The sequence below is a fragment of the Prenolepis imparis genome, unplaced genomic scaffold, assembly GCF_030444845.1.
Source record: "Prenolepis imparis isolate NDT839.2.m4 unplaced genomic scaffold, iyPreImpa1.0 SCAF_9, whole genome shotgun sequence".
Classification (NCBI taxonomy): Eukaryota; Metazoa; Arthropoda; class Insecta; order Hymenoptera; family Formicidae; genus Prenolepis; species Prenolepis imparis.
In genome coordinates this window covers 1,329,907-1,356,160 of record NW_028141167.1, presented here as the reverse complement: position 1 = coordinate 1,356,160, position 26,254 = coordinate 1,329,907, and the positions used below count along the sequence as shown (strand labels likewise).

Genomic DNA, 26,254 nt, shown 5'->3' with positions numbered 1-26,254 from the left:
TCTGTTTGGTACCAAATGATTCTGTATTCAATGTACTATTAAAATGTATAATCGATGAATTTTTGGCTCGTCTTAAAATATTAGAAATCGATACTTTTTTACCGCTGACCCTATGCGACGCAACATTATTTTATGTATATCAAGTTAAAAAATTTGTACGCTGGTGTCTGTTTGGTACCAAATGATTCTGTAATCAATGTACTATTAAAATGTATAATCGATGAATTTTTGGCTCGTCTTTAAATATTAGAAATCGATACTTTTTTACCGCTGACCCCATGCGACGCAATCTTATTATATGTATATCAAGTTAAATAATTTGTACGCTGGTGTCTGTTGGGTACCAAATGATTCTGTAATCAATGTGCTATTAAAATGTATAATCGATGAATTTTTGGCTCGTCTTAAAACATTAGAAATTGATACATTTATGCCGCTGACCCTATGCGACGCATCCTTAATTTATGTATAGCAAATGAAAAAGTTTGTACGCTGTTGTCTGCTTGGTACCAAAAGATTCTGTAATCAATGTACTATTAAAATGTATAATCGATGAATTTTTGGCTCGTCTTAAAATATTAGAAATCGATACTTTTTTACCGCTGACCTTATGCGACGCATCCTTAATTTATGTATATCAAGTTAAAAAGTTTGTACGCTGGTGTCTGTTTGGTACCAAATGATTCTGTATTCAATGTACTATTAAAATGTATAATCGATGAATTTTTGGCTCGTCTTAAAATATTAGAAATCGATACTTTTTTACCGCTGACCCTATGCGACGCAACATTATTTTATGTATATCAAGTTAAAAAATTTGTACGCTGGTGTCTGTTTGGTACCAAATGATTCTGTAATCAATGTCCTATTAAAATGTATAATCGATGAATTTTTGGCTCGCCTTAAAATATTAGAAATCGATACTTTTTTACCGCTGACCCTATGCGACGCAACATTATTTTATGTATATCGTATTAAAAAATTTGTACGCTGGTGTCTATTTGGTACCAAATGATTCTGTAATCAATGTAATATTAAAATGTACAATCGATGAATTTTTGGCTCGCCTTAAAATATTAGAAATCGATACTTTTTTACCGCTGACCCTATGCGACGCAACATTATTTTATGTATATCGTATTAAAAAATTTGTACGCTGGTGTCTGTTTGGTACCAAATGATTCTGTAATCAATGTAATATTAAAATGTACAATCGATGAATTTTTGGCTCGCCTTAAAATATTAGAAATCGATACTTTTTTACCGCTGACCCTATGCGACGCAACATTATTTTATGTATATCGTATTAAAAAATTTGTACGCTGGTGTCTGTTTGGTACCAAATGATTCTGTAATCAATGTAATATTAAAATGTACAATCGATGAATTTTTGGCTCGTCTTAAAATATTAGAAATTGATACATTTATGCCGCTGACCCTATGCGACGCATCCTTAATTTATGTATAGCAAATGAAAAAGTTTGTACGCTGTTGTCTGCTTGGTACCAAAAGATTCTGTAATCAATGTACTATTAAAATGTATAATCGATGAATTTTTGGCTCGTCTTAAAATATTAGAAATCGATACTTTTTTACCGCTGACCTTATGCGACGCATCCTTAATTTATGTATAGCAAATGAAAAAGTTTGTACGCTGTTGTCTGCTTGGTACGAAAAGATTCTGTAATCAGTGTACTATTAAAATGTATAATCGATGAATTTTTGGCTCGTCTTAAAATATTAGAAATTGATACTTTTTTGACGCGGACCCTGTGCGACGCATCCTTATTTTATGTTTATCGTATTAAAGAATTTGTACGCTGGTGTCTTTTTTAGAAAAAGACTAGAATAACACAAGCGCGCGCGTTATGCCATTCCTCGATTTATTAAAAAAAGTATGATGTATTTAATTAGAATCACAAATATATTTCGTCCGACACTTTTCGATAATCTTGATATAATTCGAATTCCGAATGCGCAGTAGAAATGAGTTTCGACATATATTACCGCGATATATGCATATAGTCACGCATAATTCGTAATAATGTGCAGACAATGTAGTGTTAAAATATATAATAGATTAATTTTTTGCACGTTTTAATATATTCAAATTTAAAATTTTTAAGCCGCAAATCCCATACTGCGCGGATTCATTTTACGTATATTAGATCAAAAAGTTTTTAGGCTGGTATGCTTATGGTACCATCATATTGTGCAGATAATATACTATTGAATTATATAATAGAATAATTTTTGGCTCGTTTTAAAATATTGAGAATTAAAATTTTTAAACCGCAAACCCTTTACGGCGCGGATTCATTTTACGTATATTAGATCAAAAAGTTTGTAGGCTGGTATGCTGATGGTATCATCATATTGTGCAGATAATGTACTGTTGAAATATATAAAAGAATAATTTTTGGCTCGTTTTAAAATATTGAAAATTAAAATATTTAAACCGCGGACCACATACGGCGCGGATTCATTTTACGTATATTAGATCAAAAAGTTTGTACGCTGGTATGCTGATGGTACCATCATATTGTGCAGATAATGTACTGTTGAAATATATAAAATACGGCGCAAATTCTATAACGAAGAATTATACTATGTGTATTAAACGAAAAAATTTGTACGCTCGAATCTGTTTGATATAAAAGTAATCTGCATAAAATGTACTATTAAAAAAACAAGCGATGAATTCTATGCTTTTTTTGAATAGTTAAAGATGAAACTTTATAGCCGCTAACCCTACACTGTGCGGACTTATATTATGTATATTATATAAAATAATTTGCATGCTCGTATTTATTTAATATAAAGAGCCAATAATTTATTGCTTGTTTTTTTCAATAGTACGTTGTTTGCAGATTATTTTTATACCAAATAGATACGAGCGTGCAAATTCTTTTATTTGATATACATAATAAAAGTTTGCGCCATATAGGATCCGCTGCTACAAAGTATCGATTTTTAATATTCAAAATTTATTGCTTGTATATTTTGATAGTACATTGTATTATATATATAAAAGTTATATGCAAATAATGAAATATATTATTCGAGTTTTAAGTAGTAAATATATTATTTGTAATATTATTTATAACATTTTTAATTTTTATAACATATTTTTATTTTAAAATTTAATTAGCAAATTAACGCTTTAATTATCTGATTTCTGTCAAAAAATGTTAATCAAATTTAAACAAATTTTATATAAAAATATCATTTTTTTTTTATATAAAATCTAGAAATGGCGCTCGCGTAGCGCGCGCTTGTGTTGTTCTAGTATAGAAAAAAAAAATATTACTTACAAGGCGCATTGGACGAAAAGCTCGAACACGGATCAACTTAAATTCAATACAGATTCACCATAAAAAAGGAGATCAAAATCAGTAAAGAGTCAACCGCGATCTCTCCTTGAAAGTATTGTTAAAAAGTTACTGAATAGGGGTGCAGGGGCAAAGTCTTTTGGTAAAGTTAACGGAGTTTAGCACGGACTCGAACCAGGGGCAAAGTGTGTCGCACGGAAATGCCGGTCTCGCCTTTTTCAGACCTTTGGCTATCTGTCTATTAATCTGTGATATAATATATTAAATATCCGCAGCTAATTTTTAATTTTCTTTAACAGTTAGATTAATTCTATAATTATCCCATTGTTTCATAAGCAAAGGTTTATATTGTATATATAAATATGATATTATTTTTCATCTACGCTAAAATTGACTTATTACTTCTTATTTCGACCGCCGAGAGGACGTTAGTGCACGGTGAACATTTTTTTAATTAAATGCCATATAAAAGATCTCAGCGATATCTTCAATATTATCTCGTTGGAATGCTGACAGTTGCACAAGATTGTTCCAAATATAGCATGTAAATACGACGGACAACGCGTATGAGTCATCCAGCCGCTTATCATTTTCCCGAAAACTCGATAACGTGTCCTAAACGCACAAGCACGATGTTTTTATCGCATAGTGCCTTAGGGTGCCGTCACATGGGGCGTAACTTGCGTAAGCGTAACCAGCGGATCGCCAATCACCGAGTTATTCCGATAGAACTCGACGAAGGGCTCTATCGGAATAACTCGGTGATTGGCGATCCGCTGATTACGCTTACGCAAGTTACGCCCCATGTGACGGCACCCTTAATTGTGCCTTTCGACGCGTAATTCTTTTTCTTCCTCCAACCCCGCGTTTCATCTCGCCGACGTCGCACCATTTGACATTTGCGTGCAAAGCGGGGGCGTCTGCTCGTCACGCGGCGTCGCCGCGGCATGTGACCCGTTTAGTTTAAAGTTTCATCCGTGCGTGCAATTATTACCGTGCGAGCGGCCCCACGCGCCGCTCATTCTTATTACGCCCGTAGTCGGTTCCGGACCTCCCGTTCATTACCTGCGAGATACCAAGCGCGGCAGGTTATGTCGCCGTGTTTATAATCGCCGTGATCGAATTGATCCGCGCTCTCTCCGCCTCCCCTTCGCGCGACTCATTCTCGGCGGGCTTCAGGCAGCGAAATATGAGAAGGATACACGTCGTGACATCGAGTGGGATAACGGCCGAAAAATCCGCTGCTGAGCTATTGCGTCGCGTCCACGAGCTAATTAAATAACGGCCCAAGGTTCGCATCTCTCGTATTCGTTCTATTTTTTTCCGTCTGTCTCTCTCTCTCTCTCTCTCTCTTTCGTCTCGTCTCATGCGGATATATCCATGTAGACGACGATCGAAGAAGAGCGAAAGTGCCCTCGAGAAGGTGGTATCCCGAGTATGCGTCGGGATCGATTTCATGCGTAACGCTTTTTCATCAAAAGTGGTACGGCGGCGAAACCTTGTCCTATTTCTGTAAATTGCGCGTGTGTATGTGTGTACGTGCATATATATATATATATATATATATATATATATATATAAATATGTATATAATATGTATAGTGGCGCGCGAGATTACTCAGCTGACATTCGCGCGTAATCGCGGCCGATTACGAATCTCTCTTGTGACCTTGTTGAATGTGCGTTTTGTCGTTGCATCGTCACGGCTGCATCGTTTTTGTTTATACAGCTTTTAATTGCATGGGATGCGTATATGAGAAGCTTTCACTTTATCATCGATTTTGAGAATAGATGCTGAGATACGATTTGATTTATCTGACTTACAATTAATTTAATCGGCTGTTATGCAAATGTCAAAATTTAATAGACTAGTTCAAATATATTAATTTTTTTTCTAAAAAAAATTATAATTTATGGAAATTTAATGTGTCATCGAGATTAGTGCATTAAAAATTTTAATATATATATATATATATTTAATATATAAAATTAAATATATATTAATTTATTCTCAATAAAATGTTCAAAGAACAATTTAAAAAACTATTACAGATTATCTGATTGTCTAAATAGCTTTAATCAATCCAATGACTCATTAAACTAATATTGCAATAATAATTTGCAGTATTATTAACACTAATATTAACAGTAACTCTTGAATTAATCATCTACTTATCTGTGCAATAGATATAGATTAAACTTTTGATATCTTGAAACTTACAAATATTAACTGATGATTCATTTTCATAATATAGAATATTTTTATCATTCATTCACAGAATACACCTGTTATGAGTGTTGGTTTATCCATGTACGATGGCTTGGAGAGCGAGAGTACTCCTGATAATGGCCTCGATAGCACCGGGAGTACGGCAAAAAAACTGGCTAGGGGTATCTCCCGTGCAACTGAAAATGCCTCAATTGTTTCTTATGCTCGTTCTCAGTTGGCAGCCTTAGGAGCTCTTGATACACCAGAATTTACATTTTCATTGCCAGACTTATCTGTGTATCCAGGTATTTTTCTATGCTTCTATGAATATCGTGCAAATCTTGATTATCTTGATTAACATGTGATTTACATTTCATATTTATTTAGATCCATTTCGCAAATTCTTGGAGAAAGATCTCATAGAGAATGGATGTTTGAATTCCCTGGAAGCTGCGGGTCGTTTAAATTGGTGGTACAAAAGTGGAAGTACCAGAATTCTGTGGCCACTAGCAACATCTGGAGATGGCAACTGTCTGCTTCATGCTGCATCATTGGGAATGTGGGGTTTTCACGATAGATTACTTACCTTAAGAGAAGCATTGCATAATACTTTGACCAAAGGAGAATATAGACATGCTCTTTTTAGGTATAAAATGAAAGATGTTAATCTTATCTTAAATAATTATATAAATAATGTATATGAATATATATATGTATACATACATATCTTTTAGACGATGGAAATGGTGGCAAACAGGCGTAAATGCAGCTGCTGGATTATCATATACAGAAGCGGAATGGTTATCAGAATGGAAGAGTATAGTAGATATGGCTTCTCCTACAGTTAGAAATCAGACTGCTGCCTCTTATCAGAGTCTCGAAGAGGTACCGCAACATCCTTCCTCTCCTTGTCCATTATGGATAACTTTATTTTTCAGGAACTTTATCATTACTTTTGTTTTAGATGCACGTTTTAACCTTGGCCCATGCTTTAAGAAGACCTATAATAGTTATAGCAGAAACTATGTTGAAGGATGCTGATGGAGTAGCCTTAGCGCCAATTCCGTTTGGTGGAGTGTATTTACCCTTGGAAGTGCCACCTTTGCATTGTCATAGAACTCCTTTACTTCTGGCATATCATTCTGCCCATTTTTCCCCACTTGTGACTGTAGACGGATGCAATGATTATGGCAGCGCATGTGGTGAAGGTGTCAGTATACCACTAGTGGATCCAGACACGGGAAAATTATTGCCAGTCTTGTTCGCCGTAGATCCTGGCCCTGACTGGGATTGGGTAGATGGTTCACGAGAATTGTTAACTTGTACGCAGGATACTGTACGTAAATCATCTTGTATATTTATTAACAAACTGTTGGCAAAGTATTTTCTACTATTAATAAAATAATGGGGCCATTTTTATTTATTGCAGATGGAGATTTTGTTGCGACAGTATTTAGATTGCGAGTATCAAAGTTTTACATCGGAAGATATTGATAGACTTTCCGATACAGATGGTTCTTTATCAAAGACAGCGAAGCAACTGTTAGAAGTCGCGAAACAGTTTGGTTCTATTGGTAAATCTGTCAGTAAAAAAATATGGTCTATGACTAATAAGAGGCCAAAAAGCCCGCCTTCTTCGAACGGCGGAATTTCCACAGAAGGTTTGTTGTGTGTGAGGATAAAGAGTAGACGTCATCAGTTTGTGGATCAAATGCTTCAGAATTATCTTCAATGTGCCCACGCAAGGTATTGCGAGTATATATACGAGTTATGCAATTTTGTTATATTAAAGAAAGGTTACATAGGTTTGCTTTATGTATAGATATTTGCAAGATCATCAAGTGGACGATACGGGTAGCGAATTGAATTATGGTGCTGGAAGGTCCAAATTTTACGCTGCCAGCGATCGTGGTAGTCATGCGAGCGTTAGCAAATTATTACCCACTAACACAAATAAAGATCATACGCTTTATCTTTCGAGGTAAAATTGCGCAATGTAAATTAGCTCTTAATCGGTCGTCAAGAGATTCCAAAATCTATAAATGAAAATATTCCCCACAGATCCACATTTTATAACGATCAAACTTCGTCAAATAATATGGGGCCAGAGACTTGGAACAATAGTGACGATTTAAAGGTATGTTGAACAACTTTTAAAAGGAATAAAATTTTGTTTAGTAAAATTGTATTATTTATACACAGGACACTGTGAAGGAGTGCCGCAGCGAACACTGCCAATTCTTTGGATCGCCAGAAAACGAATACTATTGCTCGCAGTGCTGGGCTAATCGAAGTTGAGCAACCGTCCTTAACCACACATGACAATAATCTCGATTTAATTTCGCTCGAATTAAGTTATTAAATAATTAATATTTAATATAATGCTAGAGATATAAGATATACAAGATATAAAGCTTATGAAAAATGTCCCACCAACCTATCATCGGTAACATTACGCTGTTTTTAATTTTGTTTTTAATTTTGTTTCTTTTTTCATGTTTTCTTGTATTTATTAACATTTTCCTTCTGAAAACATATCAGATGCACAGGGTTCAAGAAAATGACAATGCGTTTATAGTGCATATTAAAAATTGCTTCATCGCATTTTCAAGTGATGAAAAACTTAATCAGAAAACAAGTTTTTGTTTTTTTTTTGTTTTTTAATTCAATGTGCCTTTTGTGGTGTATGCACGGAATAAAAGATGGTAATACTCCCTTGTACCATCGTGATAAAAACCTTTACTCACAACTACCTCCACAATTTTCGATTATAGAGTGTGGTCGGTATATATAATTATTAGTATTTCATAATTATTTATGGATTCCAAAGGTTGATGCGGAAATATATTACATTTATAATCTCATTGTCCTGTGCAATTGTTGTGTATGTAAACTGTGTGAAAAATAAACCATATTTTTCTATATGTCGTCGAGTCATTATTTACAATTATATAGAAAAGAAGTCAGTTAATTAAAAAGATACACAAACCCAGTATTTTGCCATAATAAAATGTATTTACATATATTTCCTCGCATTAGCCTATCATCATGTGAAAAAGGTCATAATTAATTGTAAATGATTAATATTATCTAACACATTATCTATCTACCTACCTACTTAATTCACTAAAATATCGCCAAAGCGTGTACGGTAGTATGACGTTAATTTTATTAATAATTGTCTGAAGAAATCTTTCTGTTGGTATGTATGTACAAAAAAAAGGAAGAAAAAAAATTGTCCAATATATAAATTATGTCAATATTCAGAATTTTTTGCGTATTTCTTGTTATTAAATAGCTAGAAAAAACAAAATGAGAAAAGATATTACAATATATATCGAAGAAACTAGGGGGAATAGTTATACTTTAGCTATGATACTACTACAAGCGCAGAATATGTTTTAGATGCTATCGTGAAATTTAAATGTCCTTTTGTCTTTATTTTATCGTTTAAACACTTTCAACATCCCATCTCTTGGTCTTTCAATGAAATGGCTAATAAAGAAATAAGTAAAAGAGTACCACTTATATATTTCGTGTCTTTAAAATTGAGTTTCATATACTATTTACAATTTCAGTCATACGAGCACAGATACACTACCACAGAGTCGATTAGCTGTATCCGATATATCTTTCTTACTTAAGTGATAAGCTTACATTTAATCAAGTTCATCTGGAAAGCTTTATTCTCTCGTGAAAAAATCATTTAATAAGAAGAGATCTTAAAGAAAATCACAAGCTAAAGTAACTTTGTGGCTGTAACATTATGCGCGTATAAGTTTCATTAGAAATTATGTTTCTCAAGACACTTATAGTGTTGTTCGCAATTAAAATTAAAATGTTTCCGTTTCTAACAGCTATGATTAGGTTTGTCGTTATAAACTCGCGAAGAGATAATTAATATATTATTGTTAATTTCACTTTATAATTGCAGCCAAATCCATAAGGCAAAAATATCGAAACGATTACATCGACGCTCGATATATGTATGCACGTTCATATACAAATAATTATAATTAACGATATCAATAATATAGATTCTAGAGAGTATGTGAGAGAGGCGAAATTTATTATTAATAATTTTTAACAGGTCTCTTCTTCGGCAGCTTATTTTTTTTCTCTTACTTCTATATTGAATTCTTCTCTCCCGATAAATTTTCGTTATACGTTTTACGTGTTTACATTATAATAAATAATTGTCCAAAACAAAACGCAAATTTTAGATGCAAGTATTACGCTTAGGATCAATTGATGTACCATTTACAACTTTGCACATGGCGAATATAAAGTCGAATGTGTACTTACAGTACTTATATATGATCATTTTTATTATCGAACGTTTTTCATTGCAAGGTAAATCAATTGGTCCATTTTCTATTTGAAAGATTCAAGTGCCAGCCACAACACAACAAGCAAAGTGCTCCTATATATTGATAGTACTTATATCCATACCGTAGCACATATTGTTTAAGTTAAAGAGCTTGTAAACACGGGATTCTCTATAATTTCATACGATTAGTAATACTCTAATTTTTCTTTTTTAATCTTGCGCTGCCAAAATTGGAACATTTTTTTTACCTGTAATTATTCTGTTAATTTTTTTATGCCTGTGTCTTCTAAATTAATTTCTATCCTTACAAGAGAGAAGGGAGTTTTTTATGACACATTTGTAGCGTATGCATAGTTATATATATACATACAATGCAAATATAATTTAAATTTTTCAAACATAACAAAATATAAAAACATAAATAAATATCTAATACACAAGTGATTGAATTTTCAGTCTATAAATATTTCGACAGTGCAAAGGTTAAGAAACATTATCTTTCATAAACCATCGATAAGCAGACAGTCCACAACATTTCGCATGATAGAACTTAAAAATTGTGAAAACATGTAGTACATGTAGACTTATCGTGACAATCTCAATTTTCTTTCTTTTTTATACAGAAACAAAAACTTATAACAGACTGTAACGAAATCGACTTGTTCCACAGAAACGTACGATAATGGACGATGGCTTAAGAAAGACGTATGTAATTCTTTATTTAAATCGTTCTTGGAGTACTTGGTTCTCTTGCCAAGAAAATGCCTACTTGAATTTTTGTAGCGCATCCTGAAAGAAGAAAAATAGAGAGAGAGAGAGATCATCCGGTTTAGAAGCTCGTTAATTTATTAATCTATACAGAACTGATATATATATATATATATATATATATATATATAATAATAATAATAATTAGCGGTCGGGTTTTTTTTTGTTATATTATTTAAGAAATGGATCACGATTCTCCGTTGCCACTATCGTCACCATCCTCGTAATCGGTTGCGCTTAGCTGCTCGTCCTCGTCGTCATCCAGCTCATATTCATCATCGTAGAAGTCCGTCATGTCTAGCTGTTGCTCGGCCGGCCTCGCTCGAGTCTTTATGCAATAATCTTCCAGAGTTACGGGTACGACGATACCTTCCTTTTCGGCTTCCATCTTGGCAGCTTGGGCTTGTTTCCTATATAAACAAAAAATATGCTAAATATATATTGACAAAATACCTACCTGGCTTGTTGAGGCCAATGCTCGCGAGTTTTCTTAACGAAAGAAAAAAAAATTACAGAAGAAATAGAATCAACTTATCTAGAATATTATCTTAAATTAGAAAAAAAATTCTCAATTTTTTTCAAATATTAATATATATATAATTAGAAACAAGATTTGACGTTTTTCCAGATAACAGACACTACCTTATCGATCTCTGTCACTTATATATTCTTACATTTTATATAGGATTGAATACATATATATTTTTAGTGATGTAACTTCAATTATTCACGTTAATGCATAATTTATGTTTAATTTAATGACAGAAAAAAGTTATTTTAGTAAAGTCCAACGTGTATCGTTTACAATATGCAAATTATCATATTTAAAATGACATCACTATTTTAAAAAAACTGTTCTTATCTTAATTATATAATTAGGGATAAGCAATAATAATTTTCCCAGATTTATGACTATTCCAGTATTTAAATGTGTAAAATGTTAAATGTACATTTATGTTACCGATAAACTCGCGCGCGTAGCTATCTATCGCATATAACGTAACATAGCTTTTAACACGCTATTATGGATCCAATTTGGCGATATAATTTCAACGAATACTCGCGCAAAGTTCTCTGCGACCGCGTGACGTCACGCGACGGCACTATTGACGACGTCTTACCTTATGATATTTTCATATTCTTTGTCTCTCCCTTTGGAATCACGCCAACGTCTATACATGACAGATGCGTCCACATTGGCAGGGCTATATGTGTTGGGTTCGTTCAACAACGAGATCACCGATAGCAAGATAGTTCTGACACAAAAATCGATTAATCATCATAAGAGTTTCAGAGAGACTATAGTTCGTAGACCATTTCTTTTTTTTTTTTTTGTTTCGATACCTACCTGACATTTTGCGTTGGATTCCACCTCTCGCATGGCAGCTCGCCGCTTTGTGGATCGTCTACGGGTGGATGCAGGATTGATATGCACAGGTCACCGTTCTGCACAGAGAAAGAAAAACTATCAGTATTGATTCTCTTAACATTTTTACTGCACACCTTTCCTCCTCTTCGCAACTAATATTGTATCGGTCGCTTTGTTTCGTTACGCGACGAAACGAAATTCACGTATGTTATTTTCAGAAGTTCTTGCTCATCGCATTGTACACACGCTTGTTTACTCTCACGCTCGCCGGATTTATATATACTGAACAACTGTTCAAAACCTAACAATAAGAGCACAAAAGGAGACTCGCGCGTCATCTTAAAAAGATACTCATGTATAATCGAATTTCTATTTAAATATATTAAATTTATTATAATTTTTTTCAAAGAGGAGAGATATATTAAAGAGAGCCACGACGACCTCGGTACTTCTGATTCCACGTTCGTTGCTTCTAAAAAGGCATTGTCACTCGAAGGACATGGTATCTTTTCGGTCGTACATACAGAAAAATCACCGAGGACACCGCGATTCACGCCACAACTTAAAACGAGAAACGTCCGAGATGATCTCTGAAACTGAGATTATCCTATATGTTAACGCGCAAAATCTTAAAAAAAAAAATAAAATATAAGAAGTATAGCTGCGATGAAGAAATATACGAGAGAAAAGGAACTCTGCAACATATTCAAAGCTTGTTGAAAAAAAAAAATTCCGAGGTCTCGTCGCGCACGTTTCCTCATAAGATCGCCTCTATCTCTCCTGCGCGAAGACGTTCGGCAAGTAGGACAAGGCGCATCGTGGTTTCACCGTGGCTCGGCGCTCCGAACACCTCGTAATAAACCGCGAAGGCGAAGGCGAGCTCCTCGAGTAAACGCCCGGCACTTGACACGACCGGCAACGATAGGCATCGCTGTGTTCGCGCATGCATTTGTATGTAAGAGAGACCGACGCACATAAGATCGCGCTTATTGTGATCAGCAGGGCTCGACCCATCTAGAGAGAGAAAGAGATAAAGACAGAGTACATAATCTATTTTCCCAATTTTTATCTTGATCTTTTATCTTCTTCTCTCGCATAAAAAAAAGATATAAAATTGATTTTATATTTATCTATGTTTATGATTTTCTAAATTTTATTTTTACTTAATTTACCATCTTTATCTATATTTATTATTGATTTGAAATCGCGCTGTTTGATGTAAAATCACTTTGCAGTCTATATGCACGAAGTTAAATTAGACAGTGTCTTTTATATATTCTTTGTCTGCATGCGATAGTCCATACTATCTATACATCGCCGACGATTGTTTACGCATAGACACAGACCGAAGAAGATTCGCGTAATGTGGCAGTATACTCACATACGTATAAATAATATGAATTTCACGACGGAGAAAGTTGGCCTGCGAGAAGAACGAATTGTATACGCGTTAAAGTGCCGTACATACCGTATATACCGGGTAACCTTTCTATACAACGATCTGTTTCGATTGCGAAACACCTCTACATATTGAAACAGATACTGTTTCCTCGAGAATTTGCGCAATGTGTAGATTGTCATCGAAATAAAATTTCGCGTGACAGGATAGAAAAAGCGAGATATAAGACCCGTAATTAATTTCCTTTGTATAATTGAGAAAGAGTTACTCCTTTACAGTTTGTCCCGTTGGATCGCTGTATTTTCACTTCGCAGTTGATGCGGCTTTATTATGATCACATTTAACGTATAAAGGATTGTAAAATGATATATATATATATATATATATATATATATATATATAGAATATAATAGAACCAAATTTCACTAGGTATCTCTTGAATCTAAATGCATATTGAAATACGAATATCAAACAGACGCCTCTTATTGTTAACCTCTTGAATATACAATGGAAATAAGACGTTATAATAATGTTGGTGCTCGCAATGCATAATAATTACAGTTATGTAAAACCAAGCTGTTCGGCTTATCAATCGATTAGCAAACAGGTCAACCGTTTTGGGCTTTCGAACCGAGATAGGAAGAAGTTGATATACTAATGTAACACGCACGAAGCACATGTGAAATACACTTGAGGAATATAGAAGAATCGAGCAAAGAATTTGCAATTTAATGATTTAAAACATTCTTTTACCGATAACATATTTACAAACATTTGGTTCGCATTTGCATTTCCTTATGATATACGTCATCTATTTTATTTTGCTACTGTATATATTCATACCATATACATATATGCGTGCTACAAGCATATATTATATCCAGTATGTATAACCAGAGGGATACTGAGAGAGAAAATAATTTATCCGTAAACTCTAATATCTTCTCTTCGATGGGGCCGGGATTTAAAAATAAAAAAAAGGTGCTCGCGTTTGCCTCGTTACTTATAACACGTTCCCGTTGTCACCATCCCTATCGTCGACGGGCGAGTGGACACGGATGTCCACACGGGCTTTCGACGGTCATTGACTTCGCTTCGCTAGCCTCCGAAGGGTCATATACGGCGAACGGCGAGCAGGAGATGCGACAAACACAGCGAGCGAGGTCGATAAGCGTATGGGTATGCGATACTTTTGTACAAACGCAAAATGGTACCACCGTTAATACGTAAGAAGAACGCGGAAATAAATACATTCTCGCTCGACGGTTATTTCGATCTCGAAGGAGAAATTTTCCTTTCCTTCGTTCGCGAAAGTTTGATACTTTAATCGTACTTGTGGGACAAGTTTTTTTTCTTAGCTTATTATTACGTTCCCCAAAGATCTCATAAATGAAACTTCTTTCGGGAAGGATGTTTTTATTTTATAATTAATATTTTATTTTACACAGATGACAAGCTAGTCTTACTACTATTCATTCTCTATCAGCTGATTGTCATCTGTCATTTTTTTTTGTAATTCTTTCCATTTTATAATTAATATTTTATTTTACAGATGACAAGCTAAGTCATTGCTACTATTTATTCTCCTATCAGCTGATTGTCATCTGTAATTGTCATCTGTAAAATAAAATATTAATTATAAAATGGAAATGTATCCCGAGAGAAGTTTCATTCGTGACATCTCGCATTATTTATTCTCCTATCAGCTGATAATACAGATGACAATCAGCTGATAGGAGAATAAATAATAGGGAGATTTAAACTTTAAACACCGCGATACGGTGCTCGTATGTGTGCGTAGCAAACGATCGTCGTGCTTTCATACTTTTAAAGTGGCCAACAACACATGACGATCTCGCTTTCTCGAAGGAAGTTCTCGCGAGTTATCAGCGGTCGTTTCGTCGCGCTTCGGACTCGTTCCTCGTTAAATCGTCGGCGAAAAAGAGCGGGAGAATCACGGAGAGTTTTACAAATATCAAATATGACGACGTGACGATGCGAGTCCGCGAGAGTAAATATAGTATGGCGACCGGACGTTCCGAGAACGTACGGTGGCGGTGATACGTCAATATAAATGCAACCTCGTACGAGAAACTACTACGCAACGCGCAATTTTTCGAGTCGACTGTTTTTACTTTCTTTTTTTTTACACGCTTCAGTCCTCCTCTCCGCCTTCTCCCCTCGCCCTTCCGTTCGCCGTTCGCGTTTCGATGAGAGGAGGACCAGCCGGAGAGGGTTTGGACGACCCGAATGGTTTCACAAGCGCTGAAAGTGACGATGTAAAAGCTGATGGTTGTAAAAGCTATGGCGGCGGAGGGTGGAAGATAAAGAGAGGCGGACACAGACAGAACGGGACGGTCGTTATACGGTGCGACGAGAGGCGGGGTGAGAGACGGGATGAACGGAAAAGGGACGCAAGGGAGACGGGAAGGACACGCACATATACACCATGGCGAGGAAAGGGTCGAAACAGGGGAGAGGGAGAGAGGGTATGCGGGGGATCGATAATTCCCGTATATATTCACTCACCTCATATACATTCGGGTGCCAAACTTTTGTCATGAAACGAATGCTCGGTGGACTGTACGGATAATCCGGTGGGAACTTCATGTGTGCCTGGAACATAAAGAAAATCGAACGTCAGTCAATCATATACATCGACTCGGGGATACAACTCGGCGTTGGGACATCCACGCATATATATATATATAGTCTATGCCACATCTTCTTTATCCCGAGGATTGGGGAACACCGTTAATAATTTTGTACCGCGAGTTCAATATCCGCGACACACGTGCGAAAAAAAAGAGAAGAATATACCTTACGTCCGTAGCCATTGTCACGAATCAAACGTGGGAAACTGGCTTCTGTCTCAAAATTCGAACCCGCCGAAATTATGCCGATTTTAATACCCGCCTATACGAATCTTCAGAAAAACTGGTTCCCTGGTTCCCTGGTCCACTGGTTTCATCAAACGAGTACTCACGCTCCTCGTATAATTTCAGAACTGTTAATCGAAGACGCAAAATACAAAGTAGGAAAATTGCGTTCTCTTCTTTCTCGCATCTCGCCAACGAAGAAATGTTTACATTGATATAAAAAAAAGAGAAAAAATCTATCGAATTAATGCGGTAGAAGCGAGCCGTTCTGCATAATCCAGGAATAAAAACATCGGACTCTCTTCTCTCCAATGGTGCGAAAGTGGAGCAACATGGCCGTCTAGCGCGTAGCCGAGATAACAGAGGCGAGAGATGTAAAAGAGGAGATCGGAAACGCGAGCGCAACGTCGAGATGAGATTCGACATTTCGATCGGATTCGGAATCTCTCTCGAGGCGGCCGCGACGATATCGATTTCCATTCCGGAGCGCGAAAGGGGCGTCTGGTTGTTCGATGCAGGCTTCGTCGTCGGGACGCTATATTGATCGCGACCTGGTCATGGCCCAAATATCCACCTCGTCCTCCGGGATAACCGCGTTCTAGAATTAACCTACTTTCTACTGTGACTACACGCTCACGATGTCACGAAAATTCTACTCGGAATGGCTCGCGCTTGGTCCACGTTTGCAAGCTGAGACGTCGTCGCTTCGCAATTTCTGTTACACACAGGCGATCTTTCTCCATTTTTTCTCATCCAAATAGAGGGGAATAAACTGGCGGTTCATTGTTGGAAAGAACTTTTTTTGTTCATCTCTCGTAACCCCCGGCGATCAATAATATTCGACGCAACTTTCGCTACGATTTTTTTTTCTTTGCTTGAAAAATTAATTTATTCGTCCAGTAATTTTTATTTACCGATATTCGAGTTGCCTTGGATAATGTGTAAAATAACGCATCGAGTTTTCCGATGCGATACCGCAATATATCGATTACGACTATCAGCGCACGATCTTGCATGACATTGTCATGATATTGAAATATTCTGAGAATTGTCCATAATGCGGGCTTTCTATTTTTACATAGAGATTTCATATGTCGAGGTTTCATATGTATATTACACGTGTAAAAGAGTCGCTTATTTGGCGCGATTTTTAAAGATTTTTACAGATTGCTCCAGCATGGAACTATCACCTCGACGTCTTTCGTCGCAACTCCATCGTGTGACCTACAAATTTTCGCGACCTACTTCGACAATAAGCACCGCTGGTCATCGTAACACGACGTTGTGTAACATGAGCTAGGCGACTTTTGAAACTATCGAATCGAGTCACGCCTGATCAATTTGATCGAACGTTTTTACAAACGAGACTGTCGTTCGTTGGAAAATTATTTTACGAGACTTTAAGAAATAACATCGGAAGACGCATTTTAAAGAAAATATAATTGAATATTGCATCTCCTGGTGATAGGTTATTATTATTAAAAAGTTTATCGAATCGAAGCGTATGACGATAAATCAGCGACTCACATCAGTCTTTCGTTTAAAATCCGATTCATCGTTCAATTTCATTTATTCATTAAACCCTATACATTTTCATGAGTCGATAATTATGATAATTTACAAATTCTTCGTTCTATTCATTTCAATATTATCATGAATAAAATTATATATTATACCTTACATATCTGTATCGACATATATAATCTATAAATTGTAAAGATTTCTCTCTGTAACTTTATTTCACAATTTATGAGAATAAAGAAAAAGACGAAAATAACTTTTCTCTAGCAGCTCAACATATGTAAGGAAATAAGAATGAGTCAAGAAACGTAGTAAACAACAGTTGAAAAAAAATATCTCGTGCAAAACAGATTGAAAATATCGAATAAAATTTTGTTATACGAGGTTTTGTTTTCGAATTTAAAATCAACTTTAAAACTTGGAAAATTAATAACGTATTTACTCTCTAAACTTTTTAAACTTGAGTAGCTTCTAATAATCTAAACCCCCTTATGTCATACATTATCAAATTCGTCTCAATAATTATTAATACATAAATATAAAAGTTTAACATTTTAATAAAATGATTTAAGATATTAAGGTATTGCTGAAAGTGTGTTATATAAACGTAAAATATTCAAGACAAATTTTATTTTTCTACTAAAAATTTTTTTATAATACACACTTTAATAACGATTATGGAAATTATAATTTCAAAACATATAATACAAAGTTGTTAGAAGAGAGAAAGAGTCGTTCGACTTAAAAACAAATAAATATGTTTTAATAATCTTTCAATTTTCAAAATCAATTTTCTCGAAGATGGAAAAATTTTATTTCTTTAATTTTTTTCAATATTTTCAATTTATCTATGTACGAGAAATTATCTCCTTCTCTATCGTACTAGGATTTATAGAGCAAACGTTTTCTATCGAATTACAGGAGTGAATAAAGTGGCAATCATGCTTCTTCTTATAATTTCTGCATCGGCTATCGATTTAGCAGTTGTATAATCGGCGAAAAATTCCTGATACTCGCGGGACGCCATGTCTTCGCGAAGTGAAAGGATAAAGTCCGATCGCGAGACTGACTTTGTGGAAAATGACACGACCAAGTCGCCGCGTCCAAACGATTCCAGATCGACTTTTCGTGCAGCGACGAGACGGATCGACGCGCACGTTCGTCTTAAACGGAATGAGATTAGGTGAAAGTCGGTCTGGCCGTGCCGATCGGTAGGGTCTGCTTGCACCCAGGAATAGATTCGAGACAACGCGCGATGGCATTTTATGTAACTTGGCAAGCCGCGCGTTGCGCTCTTCGCCTTTTATCGCGAGCCGTGCATAAATTCTGGTCAAGGGGCTTTCTGATAAATAGAACGTGATCTCTTTGTAAAAACATATTACGATCGAACGAATATAAGAGCTAATATCGTACAGTGTGCTATTAAAACGTGAATGAGACGATGCTGATGTCTTGGGTGGTGTCGAGGTACCTACACACGTGAACCTCGACACACACACATACATAATCGCAAAGAGGGTCCGAAAGCGGCTCTCGCGTTCGAAATTCGCCGTTTCACTTTAACAGGCAATGATCATTAAAAATGGATGAAGACGGCGTAATCCAATCAGATTACGCACATGCACAATTCATTTAGCGTTGCATTTGTATTGCTGGCACGCGTCGCAATGCAACGCTCTCTTCCGATTTTGATAAGCCTCGGTTGCGTCACAGTTACGTTCACATAGCTATATAGCGTTATCTATCAACTATAATTCATTCGTAAGGCTTGCAACGACAACAAAAAAATTAGTTTGCAATTCAAAGATATATCTGATCTGCGAATATTTTCATAATGAAGAAATTCATCTCAGAAATTGACTAGGGGGGAAGAAGCTATAAATAAGAGAGAATATTCGAGAGATAGAGAACCTTCTCGAACTCTCTGGACAATGATACGCAGCTACGTAAAGTTATTCATTCACGAAGGTGCTTCAAACGTGGCGTAAGATGAAAGCGATTGTTTACCTGAGCACATCACGACTGCGCGAGCATCCACCGGTTAAGGGATAACACGATTACGGTATAAAGCGTGGATTAACAGATTAATCCACGATATGGTGGACGCAGTCTTTCGAAATATGACCACGCGCAGAGAGGCAATTTTACATGTATATACGCGGTTTTACAAGAAACACACGCGCAATGCTCGTTACCAGTGGTTACGTTGTGGGAAGATACATTGCGTTACGTGAATAGGCGTTCACTCGCGTTCACGACGAGGCAGAGAGTGGTTTAGAAAGCAGACACGACGACGGGACATGCAAAACAAAAACTTTACAGCCGCGATACGGCAATGGCAGAAAACTACACGTTCTACTGTCTGCAGTTTAACCTGGTCGGGCATTTAAAGCCTCCCGTTTCCCTCTTGCTGCCATATGACGTCGAAAAAAATTGCGCCAAACTTTTTCTCGCATTTTTTCTTTTCTTTTTTTTTTCCTGCGACGATATGCAATCTTCGAACATGACTGTACGCGATCATATTTAAAGCTCCGATTTGTCGAATTATTACGTCGTTATTTGATCTCGAATTCCGTCAGATATTAATGTGCGGACGAATAAAATTTTAGGCGAACGAACGAGAGAGAAAATGTCTATTGCCAACAATTGTCACTTCGCCGGTCAAGGTAGTCTCAATGACTCGCGTTTGTGATTGTCACGATTCTCTCTTGGCAGAGGAATGCCAAAGTTTCCGAGATAAACATTGAAGCTCAAGGATGACGAACGAGTCGCTCGGCCATATGCGGCAAACTCAAAATTCCGCATTGTCACACGTGTGAAAGCATTTGGCGATAATAAAAGACTCTATTCTTTTCATCACCGCGATATTAGGCGCAGCTAACTATTATTGTCAACTATTGGGATATACTGTTAAGATAATGATAATAGTTATCGTCAATGACGATTAGATAACTAGAAAGAGTTGATAATTATTGACGATAACTGTTATCATTATCTTAATAGTATTTAATTATGTATATTAAAAGCAAATTTGTTATTTACAAAACTGTTTTATGTCTCGCAGTGGTCTATATTTACAAGACTTCAAACCTCCATGAATAGATGGGTAACTAGCTTTTTTAGAAGTATATAAAGTCTAGGCGCCTGATTTTCGATCAAATACAAAGTAATGTATCGATCCAATTTATTTTAAGAATTTCCTGAATTTCCAAGTTTTCACACATCCGACCTGCGACATTGTATAACTATATACGATTTATCATATCGATTTATCGGGAGATAACTTGAAAAACTTAAATATAATTTGTGAATTTTGCCCCCTTGCCTTCTGCCGTTTTGCTCGATAATTGAGTAAGAATGTTGAATATATTTTGAGTCCGCGATGTATCGTTTATCGCGATAAGTATCGTATGTACGTACGTCGCGTTGCATATCAGGGATAGCGTCGTCATTTCAACTTGAACACTGTATGAATTTGCTGGCAAACCGGAACGATGGTCAATAATATCGTGCTACATTATGCGCGAGGTTAAAGCGCATATTTATACGTTATTCGCGTTTTATCATGAAAACTGTGAAATATAAAGTCGCGTCATGCAACATTTTTAAAAGTCACCAGCTCGTGCTCCTTTGTTTACGTGCTTTCCGCGATAAAGAGAGTGTCGTTTCTCTTTCTCTCTCTCTCTCTCTCTCTCTCTCTCTCTCTCTCTCTCTCTCTCTCTCTCTCTCTCTCTCTCTCTCTCCCCTCCCTCTCTCTCTCTCTCCCTCTCTCTCTTTCTCACGCAAAATAGGTACACCGACCGATATAATTCTCGTCGCTGAAATCGACGAGCTCTTTTTATACACATATTCCGTTACGGAGAGGAGAGGAGAGAAACGGGAACGGCTGGTCGGCGACATAACCAAGAACGACGTCGCGCATAGCTGGATATACCATGTACCATCGATACCCGTCGTCATCGCGTAAATACACACGCGCGAACAACATACATATATATCAATACATAAACATATACATAACGCGTAAACAGCGCGACAGTACCTTGAAATATCCGCCCTGGTAAAGAGTGTCGGGCGGTCCGAAGATCGCGACTTCCCACTCGAACATGTTGTCCTCGTTGACCAGCTTGACGCGGAAGCCCTCGACGGGCTCTTCCTGCAGGCTCTTGTATTCGAGGGCGAGCGCCCGTAGCGCGCTACTCGTCGGCTGTGCCATGTTTCTCCGCTCTCAAGCCTCTCGCGGTCGTTAATATCCCTCCGAGCGGCCGAGAACGTTCCGAGTCCCGAGTCCCGATTACTGTCGCGTCGAACGAACCGTCAAACGAGCACCTGCTGATCTTCCGCGGGACGGCGCGGATAGGCCCTCTCCTGTATTAAAGCGTGACTCCGTAGTAACGGAGGCGAGCACGAGCCCCCCGCACACAGACACGCGCGCATACACTAAATACAGACACGCGATACAAGTGCACACACGCGCGCGCGCGCGTTTTGCGATTCCCTCGTCGCACGCAGAATCGTCAATCGTCACGCAGTCTTTCTCACGCGCGGGTACACGACGAACAAAGGAGCGAGCGTCCGTTACCGTACAACGACGCAAGTTGCGCGAGAGAAGGATGCCCCACCAAGTCAACGATACAACACCATTCCTCACGCTGACGGACGGACGAACACGCACGTCTTCTCGGCGAGAGCCTAACAAAACAGCTGACGTACTCTCTGCGTCAGCGATCTGCCACACGCGCACGCGCACTTCGCCGAACGCTTCGGCTAGAGTCGCTCGATTTAAACGGCGACTTTGTCATTAAGCGCGCGACGCTGGCCTCTTTCTGGGAAAGCGAGTCCGATGTGTCGATTCGATTCGTCCTATCATTTATACAGAGCGAAGAAATGATTAAATTTGACAAGAAATGAAAAAATTAAAATAGCGAGAAAAGAAACTCGATGCAATTTTTACACAAAGACGAGAATGTGTAAAAATATACGAAATGTCGTCATCTATTATAAAATTTTTGCAACACATTCTTATGATTAATTTCGTTACGTCATCCTATTTTAAAATTCCAATTTTTTTTTCTTAATATACACTTGACAACTGCGTATGATTTGTTTATTCAAATGAGAAAATGGAAATTTTTATATTAATTTTATTTATTAAATTTATTTATTAAAACTCTTAAACTACCTTAAAATGGCGGCTCGAGAGAATCGGTTAGAGTGACTCTACCACTGGCCGAACAGCAGCCCATTTTCATTACCTTGCACGTGGTCGCTTCGAGAATCTTCTTCGATAATATTAGAACGTTCACCTCGCGGATGACGAAGACGAATGGAGCGTTTTCATTGTCGAATGTTTTAAGAAATGATTGGTTGGAATTATATTAATAAAACCAGCCACACACGCAGCATGCGACTCTCATGGCTGCTTTCAAACACCAGAGTAATTGAGTCATAGAGTTTATATATCTAAGATGTCTTTCCTATCTCTCCCATGTCAACGTCTAATAACCAATAGGAGAGTTTGTTTTCTGAGGACAAAAATGTCGTAACCAATCAGAACATTCTATTCCAATTTCCGATTGGTTACGCGGAAAATATCAGTCCATGTGACTGCACCCTAAAGCCCCTCGCACAATGCCAGGCAACAGGCAATAGGAACAGGAAATAAAAAATATCCACCAATAAGAGCAGGGAATAGATATTATTCCCTGCTTTTATTGGTGGATATTTTCTATTTCCTGTTCCTATAGGCCATTGCACGTACAAAAATTTTAGTCGTAATCGCAAGGCCGTAAGCAAATCGTCCAATCACAGTCAAGCATTCTTATTACGTTATGATAATTCTTCTCTATGATTGGACGATTTGCTTACGGCCTTGCGATTACGACTAAAATTTTTATACGTGCAATGGCCTTAAGGCTGGATTATAGAGGCCGTAAATTTTTTCCGTAACCGTAAATTTAAGGATTTAACCAATCACGTTGCCGAATCAAGCAACGCGGTTACGGAAATTCGTGTGCGATGGCCTTAAAGGCCCTTGCACAATGCTAGGCGATAGCGATAGGAATAGCGATAGCGATAGAATAGTACCTATTCTCTATTCCTATTGGTGAATATTTTTTATTCCACCAATAGGAACAGAGAATAGATGCTATTCTATCGCTATCGCTATTCCTATCGCTATCGCCTAGCATTGTGCAAGGGGCTTTACTGTTGAACATCGGAGGTAATGTGAATCCTCCATTAGATTAGAAGATAAGACATGTGACGCAAGTTCTAACCTCTAACCTCTTTGATTAATATTTACAAAAAATTAACTTCGTAAAAAAACAAATTATGAAAGATTAACTCGAGAAAGGATATAAAGATTTCCTATTTCCTGATTTCGAAGATTAGGAAATTCAACTTTATTTGAAAGAATAATTATTGATTTTTCTTAATTTATCTATATTTCTCAAGGTTTATATTTACCTCATGTTGTTTTAAAGTTTTGTCTTTAATGCAGAATTTTTTCATTCCTAAATATATATTTATTTCATTTGGAATGTAATTGCAAAGAATATTATGTAAATTATAAATCACATCGAGCTTTAGATCCTGCATTGTAAACACCAAATAATTCATTAGATGAAATATTTTTAAAATGCTGTATTGGAGAAAAACAATTTAATCGTTGAAAATATTATAGATTAATATTTCAATTCAGATACAGCACGTTCTGTGCTGTCAGAACAATTTTATGTCCTGCTTATAAAAAAATAGAATTATTTTTGCATAAATAAATGTTGCGAGATCATCCTGTTAATAAATGAAACATGAGTATGGAAGAAAATAATTTAATCTTCGTTTTGAATTTTACTGATTTATTGTTTTTATATAAAAATTGATTGATAGTATCCTCTCAAGCAAGCAGTTACTTTTTCAAATATAAATATTTATGGTCATACACCTGAATTTTTTTATATTCCTTATCAAAGTATATATAGCAGGAGATGTATCTCTTCTCGAGTGTGTTTCATGTAAGATATGCCAGTCTGATTTTGGCTGCGTACAGGAAACGTAGTGTAGAGTCATCTTTTTTGCATTTAAAGTGATATTTTTTAAAACGTGTATAAACGCATCTAAACGCGAAAAGAAATGGTTGAAATAAGTCCAGAAACACTTAAGCTATTTGGCTTTTGGGGTAGTATATTGGGTCTAAAAGTGTTGACTATGCTGCTGTTGACTGCACATCAGCGATTTGGAAAAAACGTAATAAATTTAAATAATAGAAAAATTTCTTTTTTGGAATTATTTTCTTGATTATATATTCTTATTTAATTTGGATTATTATTCTTATTCAATAAACATAAAATGTTTAAGTGTGTGATAAACTGTATCATTATATTACTCTCTTTTTCTTAGGGAAGATTTAATAAGAGAAATTAATATTAAAGACTATACAATATATCTTTTTAGAAAAGAATGAAAATTTATATAATTCTTATTATTTATATAACTCTAAAAATGTAGTATAAATATATTTTTGAGTTTCTTTCCTTAATTAAAGAAACAAATCTTATCATTATATTTAGTTTTAAAATTTCGTAAATGTTATAGACTCCATCATATATAATAAAATTAATTTGTGATATTGTTTCAGATATTTATGAATGAAGAGGATGTCAAATTTTTGGGCAAAGGCAAAGTGGTACTCAATGATCCAGATGTGGAACGTGTACGAAAGGCACACCGGAACGATCTGGAGAATGTTCTCCCATGGTTCATAATTACATATCTATGGTTAGGTACTGGACCTTCTCTATGGTTAGCTGATATATTGATACGAACGTTTGTACTTGCCCGAATAATTTATACCATTTCATACGTTATTATTCCGCAACAACCTACAAGAGGGATAGTTTTCTTTGTGGGATATGGAATTACAGTATATCAAGGGCTTTCCACATTGTTATACTATTTTTAATTTTATATAGAGAGATCACTTTTGATAGAAAATGTTATATTAATAGATAAATATTTATCTATATTAATATATGAGCATGATAATAGCATCATTTGCAACAAAAGTGTTCAGAAATATGATAATATATTTGATAAAATTTATATATTTTTAAAAATATTTTACATTCCTAAAATTGTTATATATTATATAATATTATATAATTATATAATATTTGAGAAATTAATATATTTGTTCTTATATAAAGAGATATATGTACATCAAAAATCTGGAAAAACTGAAAATATATATACTATTTCTTTATACAATGAAAAAACTTTTATATTTCTCCAAGCTCGTTTGCGCAAAATATTAAAATGACTAAAACAACGTAAATGTTAAACACGTGTAATCGCCTTTTAATTTTTCATCTTCCTTTTTATATTTTACATAAAAAAATAATATTTTTTGAAGAATCTGACATGTGAACCTGCATAATTACATTTAT

At 35.9% G+C, this 26,254-nt stretch overlaps 3 protein-coding genes across 5 annotated transcripts; 2 read left to right on the top strand and 1 right to left on the bottom strand.

The window, feature by feature from the left end:
• Positions 1–4,191: 4,191 nt before the first annotated feature.
• On the top strand, positions 4,192–8,465 carry LOC145940787 (OTU domain-containing protein 7B). 2 transcript variants are annotated; one of them, XM_083046326.1, is made up of 9 exons: positions 4,192–4,623; positions 5,612–5,846; positions 5,929–6,187; positions 6,276–6,426; positions 6,506–6,877; positions 6,971–7,287; positions 7,364–7,522; positions 7,603–7,678; positions 7,744–8,465. In XM_083046326.1, exons 2-9 carry the CDS (start codon positions 5,624–5,626, stop codon positions 7,837–7,839), a joined length of 1,653 nt encoding a protein of 550 aa, XP_082902452.1. In that variant the 5' UTR covers positions 4,192–4,623; positions 5,612–5,623; the 3' UTR covers positions 7,840–8,465. The 2 variants fall into 2 exon arrangements, with proteins under 2 accessions (XP_082902452.1, XP_082902453.1); XM_083046327.1 differs by having other exon boundaries at positions 7,720–8,465.
• Positions 8,466–10,694: 2,229 nt separating this feature from the next.
• Positions 10,695–23,216, bottom strand: LOC145940788 (ubiquitin-conjugating enzyme E2 R2). 2 transcript variants are annotated; one of them, XM_083046329.1, is made up of 6 exons: positions 23,063–23,216; positions 21,850–22,670; positions 15,937–16,023; positions 11,988–12,085; positions 11,761–11,895; positions 10,695–11,049 (listed from the first exon to the last, which is right to left on the bottom strand). In XM_083046329.1, the coding sequence occupies exons 2-6, from the start codon at positions 22,021–22,023 to the stop codon at positions 10,827–10,829; spliced, it is 717 nt and encodes a 238-aa protein (XP_082902455.1). In that variant the 5' UTR covers positions 22,024–22,670; positions 23,063–23,216; the 3' UTR covers positions 10,695–10,826. The 2 variants fall into 2 exon arrangements, with proteins under 2 accessions (XP_082902455.1, XP_082902454.1); XM_083046328.1 differs by having other exon boundaries at positions 22,990–23,215.
• Positions 23,217–24,049: 833 nt separating this feature from the next.
• On the top strand, positions 24,050–26,026 carry LOC145940382 (microsomal glutathione S-transferase 1). Its single transcript, XM_083045475.1, has 2 exons — positions 24,050–25,055; positions 25,447–26,026. The coding sequence occupies exons 1-2, from the start codon at positions 24,942–24,944 to the stop codon at positions 25,768–25,770; spliced, it is 438 nt and encodes a 145-aa protein (XP_082901601.1). The 5' UTR covers positions 24,050–24,941; the 3' UTR covers positions 25,771–26,026.
• Positions 26,027–26,254: the final 228 nt, after the last annotated feature.

Coding starts and splice junctions, on each gene's coding strand:
- LOC145940787 (XM_083046326.1), top strand. CDS start 5,624: ATGAGTGTTGGTTTATCCATGTACGATGGCTTGGAGAGCGAGAGTACT. Junction 6,878..6,970: donor TAACTTGTACGCAGGATACT/GTACGTAAATCA, acceptor TATTTATTGCAG/ATGGAGATTTTGTTGCGACA. Junction 7,679..7,743: donor ACAATAGTGACGATTTAAAG/GTATGTTGAACA, acceptor ATTTATACACAG/GACACTGTGAAGGAGTGCCG.
- LOC145940788 (XM_083046329.1), bottom strand. CDS start 22,023: ATGGCACAGCCGACGAGTAGCGCGCTACGGGCGCTCGCCCTCGAATAC. Junction 16,024..21,849: donor ACCAGGGCGGATATTTCAAG/GTACTGTCGCGC, acceptor TTTATGTTCCAG/GCACACATGAAGTTCCCACC. Junction 12,086..15,936: donor GGCACCCGAATGTATATGAG/GTGAGTGAATAT, acceptor TTCTCTGTGCAG/AACGGTGACCTGTGCATATC.
- LOC145940382 (XM_083045475.1), top strand. CDS start 24,942: ATGGTTGAAATAAGTCCAGAAACACTTAAGCTATTTGGCTTTTGGGGT. Junction 25,056..25,446: donor ATCAGCGATTTGGAAAAAAC/GTAATAAATTTA, acceptor ATATTGTTTCAG/ATATTTATGAATGAAGAGGA.